This window comes from Rhincodon typus, chromosome 44 (assembly GCF_021869965.1).
Source record: "Rhincodon typus isolate 14 chromosome 44, sRhiTyp1.1, whole genome shotgun sequence".
NCBI classification, from domain to species: domain Eukaryota; kingdom Metazoa; phylum Chordata; class Chondrichthyes; order Orectolobiformes; family Rhincodontidae; genus Rhincodon; species Rhincodon typus.
Window position 1 is genome coordinate 1,873,470 of NC_063375.1, and position 14,829 is coordinate 1,888,298.

The 14,829-nt window shown below is 42.6% G+C and overlaps 2 protein-coding genes and 1 long non-coding RNA gene across 3 annotated transcripts in view; 2 read left to right on the forward strand and 1 right to left on the reverse strand.

The window, feature by feature from the left end:
- The first annotated feature begins 5,949 nt into the window (after positions 1-5,949).
- Positions 5,950-8,290, forward strand: LOC109921125 (tubulin alpha-1B chain-like). The gene is made up of 4 exons (XM_048619892.1): positions 5,950-6,095; positions 6,216-6,364; positions 6,780-7,460; positions 7,994-8,290. The coding sequence occupies exons 1-4, from the start codon at positions 5,975-5,977 to the stop codon at positions 8,288-8,290; spliced, it is 1,248 nt and encodes a 415-aa protein (XP_048475849.1). The 5' UTR covers positions 5,950-5,974.
- LOC125487731 lies at positions 7,950-13,516 on the reverse strand. The gene is made up of 3 exons (XR_007266081.1): positions 13,491-13,516; positions 12,382-12,481; positions 7,950-8,260 (listed from the first exon to the last, which is right to left on the reverse strand). It is a non-coding gene; the product is annotated as an uncharacterized LOC125487731 (long non-coding RNA).
- Positions 13,517-14,126: 610 nt separating this feature from the next.
- Positions 14,127-14,829, forward strand: part of alas2 (aminolevulinate, delta-, synthase 2) — a 50,172-nt gene continuing 49,469 nt past the window's right edge. The window contains exon 1 of the mRNA XM_048619952.1: positions 14,127-14,225. Within this exon, the coding sequence (XP_048475909.1) occupies positions 14,127-14,225 (99 nt within the window). The remainder of the gene's footprint in view (positions 14,226-14,829) is intronic.

The window sequence follows — 14,829 nt, forward strand, 5'->3', positions numbered from 1 at the left end:
CCTCTAAGGCTATTGGGATGGGTGACATCATTTCACTGACCTTCTGTTCAAAGTCAGCACAGAATGTATTGAGCTCGTACGGTAGGGATGTATTGTTGCCCGTGATTCCGTTCGACTTTGTAGCCTGTTATGTCATGTAAGCCTTGCCACAAACGATGGGTGTCCATGTGGTTGGTCTGGGTCTCAAGCTTAGTTTGGTATTGCCTCTTGGTGTCCCTGATGGCCTTGTGAAGGTTGTACCTGGATTTCCTGTATAGGTCAGGACTTGTATGCCTCAGACTTCAGTAGGAAGTAGATCACCCAGTCCATCCATGGTTTCCAGTTGGGGAACCTTTGGATTACCTTCTTCGGCATGCAATGTGGGACAGTGGTGGCATACCCGTTTAGGTTTGTTGCTGAGTTCTTGAATATGGACCAGTCCACTGACTATAAGCAGTCCTGTAGAAGCCCTTCTGTTTCCTCAGACCAACACTGCACCACTTTCTGTCCTCACGCTTCAATGTTTGCTCGTAAGCCGGGAGAAGGAGCACAGCATTGTAATCTGATTTTCCAAAATGCTGATGGGGCATGGAGCAGTTGGCATCTTTGATGGTCATGTAGCAATGCAATGTTCAAGGATGTTTGGACCTCTGGTAGGACAGGAGATGTGTGGATGGTATTTTGGTAGCACATTCTAGAGGTTGGTCTGGTTGAAGTCACTGACTATGATGAACAAGACCTCGGGGCTTTCTGTCTCAAGACTGTTTGTAGTGTTGTATAATTCATCAACTGCATTCTTCACTTCCACATGGGGTGGGATGTAAACCGCTGTCAGGATAGTGGAGGTGAATTCGTGTGGCAGGTAGTAGGGACAGCACTTTACTGTGAGATATCCTGGTCCAGGGAGCAGTAGCTCGCCAGGGTCGTCACGGCTGAGCACCAGGAGGTGTGATTAGGAGGCAGATCCCACCACCCCCTGCCTTCTCTGAGGATGCTGAGTGGTCCATTCAGTGAACTGAGAAACCCTAGGTTGTAAGACACAGTCAGGTGTAACAGGAGTGAGTCATGACTCTATAAAACAGAGCACTCAACAGTCTCTCAATTCCCTTTGGAAGGTGAGTCCAGCTTTAAGTTCATCTATTTTGTTTTCAATGCTTTGCATGTTTGCCGGCAATATGTTGGGGAGGGTTGGACTTGAAAACCCCGAAGTTACAGTCTCACCTGAAGTCCAGCGCTTTCCCCATGTTTCCTGGCCAAGAGGCTACTCCTAATCAATTGGTGGGGGAAGTCTGCTGCTCTGAGAGGTAAGTGTGTTCTCCTGATGGTTCTGGGCACTAATAGCAGCCTTGAGCATTTCGGCAGCGTCTTCTGGCTGGTTCGGTCAGGCATCTTTGAAGTTGGATCACTGTGGTGTCTAGTCTTGTTTCCGTGCTGGTGGGGCCTTGGTTCCAGGTTTCCATGAGGTCAGACCTGCGAGAGGCAGGAAGGCCTCTGGGCTTGCAGTTCTAGTGTTGGTAGGGTACGTAGGTGCATCCGATGGACTCCTGGACAATAGACTTGTTCCTGAGAGCTCTGGGGGTCTTGCAGTTGGTCTGGTTGGGCCTCCTCAATGTCGGGTCACTGTGGGGTCAAGTCTTGTTCCAGCACTGGTCGGGCCTCGCTTCCAGATTTCCACAAGGTGGTCAGGCTTGTGGGAAGCCGATAGGCCCTTAGTTCCCTGGCCTTGCGATTCCAGCATTGGTAGTTGAGCCTTGTCGGTACTTTAAACCTGAAAGTAGATTTAAGAGAACATTGTTAGTAATCCTTATAAACATAGAATGAAGGTTTAGAAGAGCAGAAATGATTATAAGATACGCAAGGATAAGATCTGCTATACATAGCTTGTAAAATGTCGCCACACTCCAGCGCTACCTTGAAATCTTTAACGTTTCGAGAAATCTTGAAATGTTTTATCAGACATCTTATGAAATGTAAAGGACTATTTCAGTTGGTCTAAGGTTAGTGAACAGTTTACAAATTAGAGTTAAGTCTTTCAGGATTGAAATCACAAAAAAATCTTCTACCCATATATCCGTACAACAATGAAAGGTTTCCAAAAATTTCTTGGCATAAAAACGTCAATGTTGTTGGCCCAGAGATTCCCACTCTGTCATCCCAACTCCCAACATCCATCATGGTGGAGGCTGAGGGGTGACCTTATAGAAGTTTATAAAATCATGAGGGGCATGAATAGGGTTATTAGTCAAGGTCTTTTCCTCAGGGGAGTCCAAAACTAGAGGGTATAGGTTGATTGATTGATTGATTCTTTCATTCATTTATTGTCACAAGTACCAGAGTACAGTGAAAAGCTTTGCTTAAGAGCAGTACAGGCAGATCACAGTAAGCAAGGATGTACAGATTAAAGGGTGTTATAAAGGACTTAGAGGCATACAGGTTACATTGCACAGGGCGAGCGCTAGGTGAGATCAGAGTTAGCAAGATCAGCATTATTTGAGGCTGGAGAGTCCATTCATCAGTCTAATAATGGCTAGGAAAAAGCTGTTCCTTAACCTGCTGGTGCGTGTGTTCAGGCTTCTGTATCTTCTGCCTGATGGAAGAGGTTGTAGGAGATTGTTACTAGGGTGTGATGGGTCTTGATGATATTGGCATCCTGTCCTCTGCAATGAGTTGTGTAAATGGAGTCCATGGATAGAAGGTTGGACACAACCTTCTGTACTTTCTTACAGTCCTGGGCACGGCAGTTGCTGTACCAGGCCGTTATGCACCCGGGCAGTAAGCTTTCAATGGTGCATCTGTAGATGTTGGTGAGGAACCTTATGGACGTGCCAAATTTCCTGAGCTGCCTGAGGAAGAAGAGGCATTGTTGTACCTTCTTGGCTGTCGCATTTACATGCAAAGTCCAGGATAGGTTGTTAGTTATCATCACTCCAAGGGACTTGACGCTCTCCACCCTCTCAACCTCAGTTCCATTGATGCAGATGGGGGCATTGTTCTCCTCCTTCCTTTCTGGGTTTAAGATGAGAGGGGAAAGATTTAAAAGGGATCTAAAGGGTCACTTCTTCATGTACAGAGTGGCCCATATATGGAATGAACTTCCACAGGAAGTGGTAGAGGCTAGTACAATTACAACATTTAAAAAGCATCTGGATAGGTATATGAATAGGAAGGGTTTAGAGGGATAAGGGCCAAATAAGAGATAACACAGTGTGGAGCTGGAGGAACACAGCAGGCCAGGCAGCGTCAGAGGAACAGGAAAGCTGACGTTTCAGGTCGGGACTCTTCCTCAGATTTCCTCTGATGCTGCCTGGTCTGCTGTGTTCCTCCAGCTCCACACTGTTGTCTCTGACTCCAGCATCGGCAGTTCTTACTATCTCAGGGCAAATAAGGGTCTGTTTCCATGCTACACATCTCTATGACTCTATGACTCTATGACTCTATAACTCTGGCTTAGCATTTCCATCAAAGTGAACATAACTAAATTTCAAACTAACCTTGTTCCCTATTCCTGCATGCACTTCCTGATGGTGACCTTCACACTCAATATTTTGTAAATGAGGCTTGTCATGAGCAATCATCTGTGGTGGAGGTCACTGACTCCTGCTTTGAGCCAGCCAACCAGATGGTGAAGTAAATACACGGCATGCTCCAGGCTGTACTAAGATGTGTTATCAATTTTAATGTGCCTATCACCATCATCAAGAAAATATGCTCAATCCAGTTTACTGTTTGTTGTCTGACTGAAGGTAACTCTGGGTCCTGTGTCCAACTCACCGGACTTTAGAGAAACAAGGCTTATGGCAATCTTCTCTCCGACTCGATCAATTCATCCATTCAGTCTTAGTCAATAGCTGCTCTGACATTCAGGGACGAGAATATAAAACAATATAAATCCTACACTTGCCCAAAGAAGAGTTCCACCTGAGAGTTGTGGTGAAATTCTCTCGCACTGACACCTTAATTGCAGTCTTGGATTTCTGAGGACAATGTTGCTTTTAAATAAGGATGAAGCTATTGAAAAATTTGAGAAGATGTGATTAAAAACTGAATTAGCTCCTGAATGTAGCCTCATTAAAACAAAGGTCTTCCATCAAAAACAGAAATTTTAAACCTGCACAAATGGTGTACAGTTTTCTGTCCTTGCAAAATGCATCATCTTACACTTATCAGGATTAAATTTCATTTGGCACTGTTTAGTCCATCTGACCAGCCTGTCCATACTGGCCTGTAGCCTAAGGCTTTTCCCCATTGTGATTTACCACATCAATGATTTTCGCGTCATCTACTGATGTCCAATGAATAAACAAAGTTAGGCTATTTGTGCAGTGATGGATGAAATGAATTCTTATATTTATCTTTTTGGAAACTAAGGTTTAGTTCTAGTGAAAACTCTTTCCCCCTTAATTACAATCCTGTTTATGGTTCCAGGGGGGCACCTGCTAAAGTCCAGTGTTTTCTCTGTAGATGGAGGAACTCAGCCACAATTTTTTTGTCTTGGATATGCATCAACCTCACATTTGATGATAGTTATACTGAATGGATCCTTGGCCACTGGTCCTTGTCCACAGGAAGTGGCTGCAGGAAACATGGAAGAAGGCCTGAGCCACACTTGTGAATGATAATGAAGAGAGGGATATTGGCCATTTATCACTGGATTGAAAGATTGAGAAGGAAAAATAAGTAAGATCAATTCACAATGGAAAGGTTCTAAAGGACAAATTCAACAACCATCTAAAACAGGATCACAGCAGTACACATTTCAGCAAGGGAATAAAAAGAAGAATAATTAATGAACATTTGAGTGGCGAGATAGAATTGTTGGAACTTCATTGGCTTGATGATGTGTGATTAATCTCTGGGGTTGCATTAAAATAGATGGATTCAGAATCATAGAATTATTATAGTCCTGAAGGATGCCATTCAGTCCATGTGTTTGCACTGGCTCCCTGAGCATTTTAACTTAGTGCTAATCTGCTGAGATTTCCATGTAACCATGACGGATTGATGGATGATTTTTAATTTTCAGTTTGACTGAAGGAGATTTGATAAACAAAGATAGCCACGTTGCCTAGTGATCCGCCATCAACAGATCATTGCGATTGATTGATTCTTTGCGCAAACGGCGGAACCAATCAGCGCCGAGCGTCAGTGAATGTTTGTTATTGTTGATTCGCTAGGCAACCATAATCTTTTATTGTCGGAGGCCAATCAGAGCACGGTTCGGTTGATTGGAACATTCTACGGAGTGCGGTATAAATAGGGTGAACGTCAACAAACTGTTCATTCTTAAGAACGGCGAAAACAGAAGAAGATCATGGTGAGTGGGTACGAGGTGGCAAACGCATTGGGTAATGGCTTTTGATCAAGACAATGAATCCACAGGGAAAGCAGGATCCATAGAATGAGTGACAGAATTTATTAGGAGGGTGAATACATTGGAAGGGTGGGAATTCACCGAGAGAGTGAGAGCCACTGGGAAACAGGGGGAGTTGATAGGAAATGCACCAATTTAAGATGAAGCATAACCAACTGGGAGGGAGCTATTCCCCCAAGGAAAAGAAACTCAAAAGGAATAACAATAGCCAAAGAGAGAGAAGGGGATGAAAATGTGGAGGAATGAAAGGCATCTTGCAGGGACAGAACATATCTATGGAGTATGTATATCAAAGAGGGAGTGGGAATTCATAGTGCAGGGAACCATGCAAATTAGGATAAGGGATCCACAATAAATTAAGGTTGAATGAAGGCCTGCAAAAGTGAGAGCAAATTCATCAGATGGCGATCACAGTGAATTCATTGTTTGTGAACCTGTTGCTCCTCACACATCTTTCTCTTTACTGTTGTACTGACTGATTTGAAACAGTAAAAACAATTGTATTTTCTTTCTCCTCTTTAGCGTGAGTGCCTTTCTCTTCATATTGGCCAGGCTGGAGTGCAGCTTGGTAATGCCTGCTGGGAGCTGTACTGCCTGGAGCATGGGATACAGCCAGATGGGCAGATGCCCAGTGACAAGACAATTGGAGGAGGAGACGACTCCTTCAATACTTTCTTCAGTGAGACTGGGGCAGGAAAACATATCCCCCGTGCTGTGTTCATAGATCTAGAGCCCACTGTGATTGGTAAGAGATTGTTGATAGGATTGTCAGCTAGTTTTCTCATTAAACTCCTTGCAACTTGGCAGGAAGGCATCATATTTGCTGGAATATTCTATGTTTTAAATACGTATTCCCTACCTGCAGATGAGGTCCGCACCGGCACATATCGACAGCTGTTTCACCCTGAGCAGCTCATCACTGGCAAGGAGGATGCAGCTAACAACTATGCCCGGGGCCACTGCTCCATCGGCAAGGAGATTGTGGATCTGGTCTTGGATCGCATACGGAAAGTGGTAAGTTGTATAACAATGACAGTGCTCAATCCCAGCTACACCTCGTTATTAACCACTCACATTATGCATATCCCACTGTTTCTGTGCAAGGGAGACCTTATCAGTGGCCACATGATTCACATACACAAATCCTACTCATTGGCTCCTGGGTCACTTATTACTGTCACTTCAATATTCTCATCAACATGCACACACAATGGCTGGGACACCCATTGACACAATACTCCAAGCAAAGTCTCTATACCCCTGCTGCTTTGCACTCCTTGCTCTACACCTCATCTAGCTGATCTCTGTTATTGTCTTCCTCCAAGGGACCAATGTCCCCTCCATTCTCCTGTCCTGTGTATACAGTTCTCTACTGCACTTTGATGACTTCTTTTTACATTTTAATTTACTGCCCTTTATTTGCCCACAGGCTGACCAGTGCACAGGGCTGCAGGGATTCCTCATCTTCCACAGTTTCGGGGGTGGCACCGGTTCCGGCTTCACTTCCCTCCTGATGGAGAGACTCTCTGTTGACTATGGCAAGAAATCCAAGCTGGAGTTTTCCATTTACCCTGCTCCCCAGATCTCCACTGCAGTGGTTGAGCCATACAACACAGTGCTTGTCACCCACTGCACCCTTGAGCACTCCGACTGTGCCTTCATGGTGGACAATGAAGCCATTTATGATGTTTGTCGACGAAATCTCGACATTGAGAGACCAACCTACACCAACCTCAACCGTCTCATTGCACAGGTGGTGTCGTCCATCACAGCATCACTCCGGTTCGACGGTGCCCTCAATGTGGACTTGACAGAGTTCCAGACCAACCTGGTCCCCTATCCCCGCATTCACTTCCCTCTGGTGACCTACGCACCTCTCATTTCCGCTGAGAAGGCTTACCATGAGCAACTCTCAGTGGCAGAGATCACTAACGCCTGCTTTGAACCAGCCAACCAGATGGTGAAATGCGATCCCCGCCAGGGCAAGTACATGGCGTGCTGCATGCTGTACCGAGGAGACGTGGTGCCCAAGGATGTCAATGCTTCCATTGCCACCATCAAGACCAAGCGCTCGATCGCATTTGTTGATTGGTGCCCAACTGGGTTCAAGGTAAGTGTGGGATTTGTGTTCAATCCATGGGTCCCTGGAGAAATATGGAATATGCAGATCACATCTCTCATGCACAGGCATGTCTACTCTATCCAGATAAAAAGCTGATTCTCTGTCCACAACCATCAGGAACAAACACATCCTATTTCTGGACCAAACAGGACCTCCGTCTGAGTCTTGAGTAGAACTGAGTAGAACTTGAGTAGAACTTTGGTCCTTGATTGATGCCCTCAGTCTGCCATGTGAATATTGCCTGAAAAGAATATTGCCTTTCTCAGAATCATAGCCACATTAGAAAGAGGTAATAAAAAGCTGAATTAGCTATAATGCTGCCTCACTGTGCATATTCCACGAGAAACTGAAGCTTGAAATTTGGGAGAACAGCCCAATGATCAAGCAGATCTGGATACTTGTCCAGTGACACATTCATAACTTTAAGCTTGAAAATTACATTGTAACCAACAGGTCTGATGTTGTTGCATCTGTTTGTGCAGTTGAATCTGGCATATTTTTTATTCCCTTTTACACTATAGGTTGGCATTAACTATCAGCCCCCAACTGTGGTACCGGGGGGTGACCTAGCGAAGGTGCAGCGGGCCCTCTGTATGCTGAGCAACACCACTGCCATTTCCTTGGCTTGGACTCGCATGAACCTCAAATTCGACAAGATGTATGCCAAGCGAGCCTTTGTCCACTGGTATGTGGGGGAGGGTCTGGAGGAAGGGGAGTTCCAGGATGCACGGGAAGACATGGCCTCACTCGAGAAGGATTATGAAGAGGTGGGGGTCGACTCTTCCTCACTGGACCGCAAAGCAGAGGAAGAAGAATAAGATTTATTAATTTAAACTGTTAAAAAGCTTTTAACTTTATTTCACAATGTTATTTTCTATATTATTTAAGAGAATAAACTTATTTTAAAGAAACATGTGTAACAATTTAAATGCTCAAATGTATGACAATCAATTGAGACATGGCATTAAGATAGATGATCGAAGAAGACAGTAGTAGTTTAATAGTAGTTTAATCAAACTCCTAGGGCTGCAGTACAGGAGAACAGAGCACTTCTTTAATTAAAACTCTGCAGTGATCCTGATAGTCTGATTGAAGGGTAGTAGACTGATTAACATGGTTCTCACAGAAAGGAAACTGAGAGATGGATCTCTGATAGATTGGAAAGTAGGGGCTGAGGAAGACCAGAGAATTAAAGACGAATTTGATAAAGTCCCTCACAAAAGACTTAGCTAACATTCAATGGAATGAACTGCGGATGCTGTAAATCAGGAACAAAAACAAAGTTGCTGGAAAAGCTCAACAGGTCTGGCAGCATCTGTGAAGAAAGTAACAGAGTTAACGTTTTGAGTTGGTGACCCTTCCTCAGAACTCAGTGTAGCTAAAGTTTCACACTGGTGGAATAGGAGGATATAGCTTGTTTGAGCAGGATTATAATGAAACAGTGCTTGATTCCTCTCTGGACATAAAATTGAAGAGCAGGTCCAGGGATCACTCTAGGACCATACGACCATAAGTAATACAAATAGGAGTAGACTGTTCGGTCCCTCAAGACTACTCTGCCACTTAATAGGATCATGGCTGATCCAACATACCTCACATCCACTTTCCTGTGTTCTGCCTGTAACTGTTGTTTCCCCTACTCATCAAGAATCTATCTATCTATCTCAGCCTTGAGTATACACAAGGACTCTGCCCCATAGCTCTCTATGGCAAGAGGTTCCAAAGACTCTCAATGCAGTCTTAAATTGGCACTCCTTTGTTCTCAGTCTATGCCCCCGGCCCTAGTTTCTCCCATGAAGAGAAACATTCTCTCAGCATTTACTCTGTCAAGCCCCTTAAGAATTTTATATAGTTAAATGAGATCACCTCTTGTTCTTCTAAATTCTGGTGAGTAGAGTCCCAACCCTGTTTAGCCTTTCCTCATGAGACAATCCCTCCATACCAGAGATCATTTTAATGAACCTTCTCTGAAATTTCTCCAATGAAATAATATCTTTCCTTAATTAAGGGGACGAAAATGCTCAGAGTACTCCAGATGTGTTTTCACCAGCACCTCGTACAACTGCAGTAAGACTTCTCTACTGTTACGTACCTTTGAATTAAGATTTAATGTTTCATTAACCTTCCTAATTATCTCCTGCACCTGTGATTTTTGCAAGGCTAGCATTACTTATCCAGCACATATGACCTCATAGCCTGGCATATCTCTTACTCTACCATTACCATAAAACCAGGGGATATATCATGGTTCAATTAAGAATGCAAGAGGACACACCAGGAGCAGCACCAGACATAAAAAGTCACAACCTGGTGAAACAATACAGGACTACCTGCGTGCCAAACATCATAAGCAGTGACACACAGACAGAGTTAAGCAATTCCACACCCAACCAATCAGATCTGAGCTTGCAGTCCTGTCAGATCTAGTCTTGATAGTAGTGGACATTTGAACACCTCACTGAAGGAGGAGGTGTTGCAAATATCCTCATCCTCAATGAGGGGAGAGTCCAGCCATTAAATAATAGTGGTGGTGATCAGCACATCTGTGCAAATGTTAAGGTTGAAGTATTTGCAATAACGTTCAGCCAAAAGTTCTGGGCCGATGATTAATCTCAGCTTCATCCAGAGGTCGCAGCATCACAGACGTCAGTCTTCACTTCAACTAATTAGATTCACTTCAGCTGATATCGATAAACAGCTCCCATAGGGCAATGGATACTGACTGTAAAGGCTATGGGCTCTGACAACATTTAGTCAATAGTACTGAAAACTTCTTACACCCCTAGCCAAGCTGTTCCAATACAGGTATAGCACTGGCATCTACCCAACAATATGGAAAACTATCCACGTAAGCTCTGTAAATAAAAAGCAGAACAAATCCAAATTGGCCAATTATCACTTTAGCAGTTTCTTCTCGATCATTAGTTAGGACCATACGAGCACAAAATGTGCAAGTTAGGTGGACTGGCCATGCTAAATTGCCCTTAGGGTTCCGGGATGTGTAGGTTAGTTGCATTAGCCATGGGAAATGCAGGATTATAGGGAAAGAGTAGGCGGATGGGTCTGGGTGGGACGCTCTTCAAAGGGTCGATGTGGACTTGTTGGGCAGAATTGCCTGATTCCACACCATAGGGATTCTATAAAAAAAAGTAGGAGAAGCAGGCCATGCAGCCCATCCATTCTGCTCCACCATTTAATGAGTTCTGATTGCTGACCTGATAACCTTCAACTTTTCCCTATTGATTCCCTTACTGATTAAAAATATGTCTATCTCAGCCTTAAATATTCTAAATGACTCAGCCTCTACAGCCCTCTGTGGTAAAGAATTTCGCTGTGTTGCAGCTTTCTGCAGTTTTTCTCCATTTAAATAATATTCAGCTCCTCTATTCTTCCTGCCAAAGTGCATAACATCATATTTTCCCACATCATATTCCATCTGCCAAGTGTTTACCCACTTGTTTACCCTGTCTATATCCCTCTGTAGACACTTTGTGCCATCCTCACCACTTGCCTTCCCACTTATTTTTGTGTCGTCCGCAAAATTAGCTATAGTACTTTCATTTTCCTTATCTAAGTCATTAATATATATTGTAAATAATTGTGCCCATGGCACTGAGCCCCATGGCACTCCATGAGTTACATCCTGCAAATGCCTGCTTTATCCTAACTCTCTGTCATCTATTACTTAGGCAATCCTTTATCTATGTTAATATACGACCTCTTATTAAGTCTTATTAAGTAGCCTAGCATGTGATATCTTATCAAATGACTTCTGGAAATTCAAATATATATCCACTGCTTCCTCTTCATCTAATCTGCTTGCTATTTCCTCAAATAATTCTAAAGCTGTCATCAAAAGTGCTATTAAGCAGCACCTTGTTAGCAGTAACCTGCTTACAACATTTAGTTTGGGTTCTGCTATGGCCATGCAGCTCCTGACCTCACAACAGCTTTAGATCAAATGTGGGCAAAAGAGCTGAAATTCAGAGTTGAGGTGAGAGGTAATGATATGAAGGCCAAATGCCAAGTGTGGCATCAAGGAACTTTAGCAAAACTAACGTAAATGGGAATCGGGGGAAACCTCCAGTGGTTGGAGACATACCTGGCACATAGGAGGATGCTTGTGGTTGTTGGACATCAGTTGTCTGAGCTCCAGAACATCACTGCAGGAGCTTTTAGGGTAGTGGCTTAGGCCCAAACATCTTCATTTGTTTCATCAACGGCCTTCTCTCCATCATAAAGCCAGTGGGGATATTCACAGACAACTGTATAACGTTCAATATCAACATTGTTGCTGTCTAAGAGACTAGACTAGCCAATACTGGGTTAATTATTACTGTCAATTTTATATTCTACTGCCATGGCAAAAGTGCACTTGCTGTCTGTGATCATAGATTGAGTTTTTTTGTCAGCAGTAAATTGATGCAGATAATTGAAATGCCTGTCACAACTGCTGAACGCCTCATAGCTCTTCATCCGTTATCGGATGGCAATTCTGATACCACCATCTCTGCTTATTTAGCCATCTCCTATGTCAATGTCAAAGACAAGGGTCATATCCATAACAATCTGGATGATATTCTAGAGCAGTTGCCACAGAGAAAAATTATTTCTCCTTGAACATTTTAACAAAGGAGTTAGTTTAGGCACAGGTTAATGGTATAAACAAAACTTGGTCAGCATGGTGTTGGCAAGTTGAAAGTGAATATACAGTGGCTTCCAAAACTTTGTGCACAGAGTGGACTCTATATTATCTCCTTCTTGAGCAGACATCAGCATAAATTGTTATGGTGCCATCCAAAATCCAGGCAAGGCACCAATTTGACCTGATAATTATGAGAATGAGATCTGTCCAAAATTTTTCACACATGCAGTTAAGACAGTGCAGACAACAATACTGACTATTCACCTGGAAATAGCAGGACAAAGGTGCAACCTTCATCCAGACAATGTTGACCAAGCATGGAAATCTCTGCAAACTGGCATCTACAAAGCTGTAGCAACCAGGTCTGGAAGAGAAAGAAACAGGAACAACAATTGGTATATGACCTACCTTGTTAAGATGACTCATATCATTTAAAGTGAGTTGCATAGCATATGACAATCTCAACGCTGGTTAAGGACACTTTCATCTAGAAGAACAAGAACAACATATATACACAGGATGACCACCTGCAAGTTCCCTTCCAAGCTACTCACCATCCTGATTTGGAAATATATCACCGTTCGTTCACTGTCACTGGGTTAAAATCCTGGATTCCTTCTTTAAGGGCTGTGTAGGTTTACCTACAGCATAAGGTCTGCAGCAATTCAAGAAAGCAATTCACCACTCCCTTCTCAAGGACAACCAAGATTGGGCAATAAATGCTGGCCCAGCCACCGATGCCCACCTCCCATGAGTGACTTTAAAAAAACTTGTTCAGAACATAGCAATGTCAACAGTAGCAATGCTTTGTGCCAACAAGATTAATCAATAAATATAAATTACAGTATGAGAGGAAGAAATTAACAAGAAGGGCAAATTTACTCAGCAAGAATTTCTCTACATATTTCTTTATTTTTGTGTTGGTTTAGTAGGTCAGAATGGAGAATTCACAGTAGATATAAAGAAATGGTAATGTCATAATAAATATTTTCTTGTCCTCGTTACAGAGGAAAATGCCAGAGTCCATTACAAAAAGATTTAATAGCAGAGCACTTGAACAGTGTAATGGACCAGACCAAACCCTCTTCAAATATATCAAGGGGACAGTCTCGACCCTAACTTTGATCTTATTTAAAGGCAAGTTTAAGGTGCTGTGTTCCAGATGTAATGTGATTCATTACACTCCTTGGCTTTAAACAAAACACATTTTATTCTCACCCTACATAAAGAAGAATAAATATAACTTTAACTCTATTGGAAAACTTAACAGGATAATAGATTATTTAACTACTAAACAGCAACTGTTTCAATATAGTAATATCCCATAAACATATTGTTGGCAAAAGCAAATTCAGTAAAACAGATTGTCTCACATGCGATGTTTCTTCAGTCCAGGAGAAAAGAACACCAAGAGAAATTCTGGTTGAGAGAGGGAAAATTCAAGCTTTTTGCTGTGGTCAAGAGAGATCTAACAGGTTCTACTGTCAAAATCCCCAACGACTACTGAAAGCTAATTAATTCTTTGGTTCTACGGGAGCCTGAACCCACCCATTCATTTTGCTTCTATTGTTACAATCTTAAAAACAAAACCCAAGGCCTCATAAGCTGCTTACTTTATTGGCTTGGATGAGATAGTTTCTCATCTATGGCTCAAAAACTCTCTTCAAAAAAGAGGACAAAAATATGCCTCTTAAAGCCATAGTTACATCATACCTCCTGCCTTAAAATAAAGAACCATCAACATACAAAGATGCCTTTATACGTTATTAGTACACTACAATACGTATACATTACATTGACTCTAAGTATGTAAACATTCAATACTATAGTCCACTTCAATCCAATTCTTCCACCACCAAACACCTTCGTCTTCCTACATCAAAATCATGACTACACATCAGCAATTATGTTCTCTTGTCCCGTTGCATGTATAATGTTCAAATTAAGTAGCTGTAATAATAAACTCCATCTAAACAGTCTGGTATTTTCATCTTTAAATTTTTTCAAAAATGTTAATGGGTTATCGTCGATATACACAATTGACTCGAAACAGTGCAGGTGGCATTGCTGAGCTTGGCTCAAGATTCATGGAGATGATTGTGGTGAGGGTAATGTTGGGGAAGTTGAAAGCTCCTACCATCACTACCTTATTACTTTTACACTTCTCTGAAATTTGCCTGCATGTTGCTCTTCTGTTTCTTATATACCATTTGGGGGTCAACAGTACACTCCCAGCAATGTGATCGCTCCCCTCTGGTTTCTAAATTTTATCCATTTAGTTACAATTGAGGAGCCTTCTAAGATGTCATCCCTCCTTTCTGCTGTAATTGAATCCTTAATCAACCGTGCAACACCACCTCCCCATTTACCTCCTTCTTTGTTTTGCCTGAAAACTTATATTCTGGAATATTGAACTGCCAAGCCTGCTCTTCTCTCAAACATGTCTCAGTGACAACAATGATAATGACATCATACTTCCATGGTTTAATTTGTGCCCTCAACTCATCGTGACTGTCAGGCTCTCTGCATTAAAATACCATCAAAAAGTGCCAAACTGCCTTGTGCCTTAACTGGTCTATAATTTCTGTGCTTTCTTGTTTCCCTTGCAGTCTCTTCTAATTTTGGCTGGGATGTGATAGCACTGGAGAGGGTGCAGAGCAAATTTATCAGGAACAAAAACAAAGTTGCTGGAAAAGCTCAGCAGGTCTGGCA

What these genes read in the sequence shown, in the direction of transcription:
- LOC109921125 (XM_048619892.1), top strand. Translation starts at nt 5,975, where the DNA reads ATGCCCAGTGACAAGACAATTGGAGGAGGAGACGACTCCTTCAATACT. An exon ending in TCTAGAGCCCACTGTGATTG is followed by an intron (nt 6,096 to 6,215) that starts GTAAGAGATTGT and finishes CCCTACCTGCAG; the next exon opens with ATGAGGTCCGCACCGGCACA. An exon ending in GGTGCCCAACTGGGTTCAAG is followed by an intron (nt 7,461 to 7,993) that starts GTAAGTGTGGGA and finishes TTTACACTATAG; the next exon opens with GTTGGCATTAACTATCAGCC.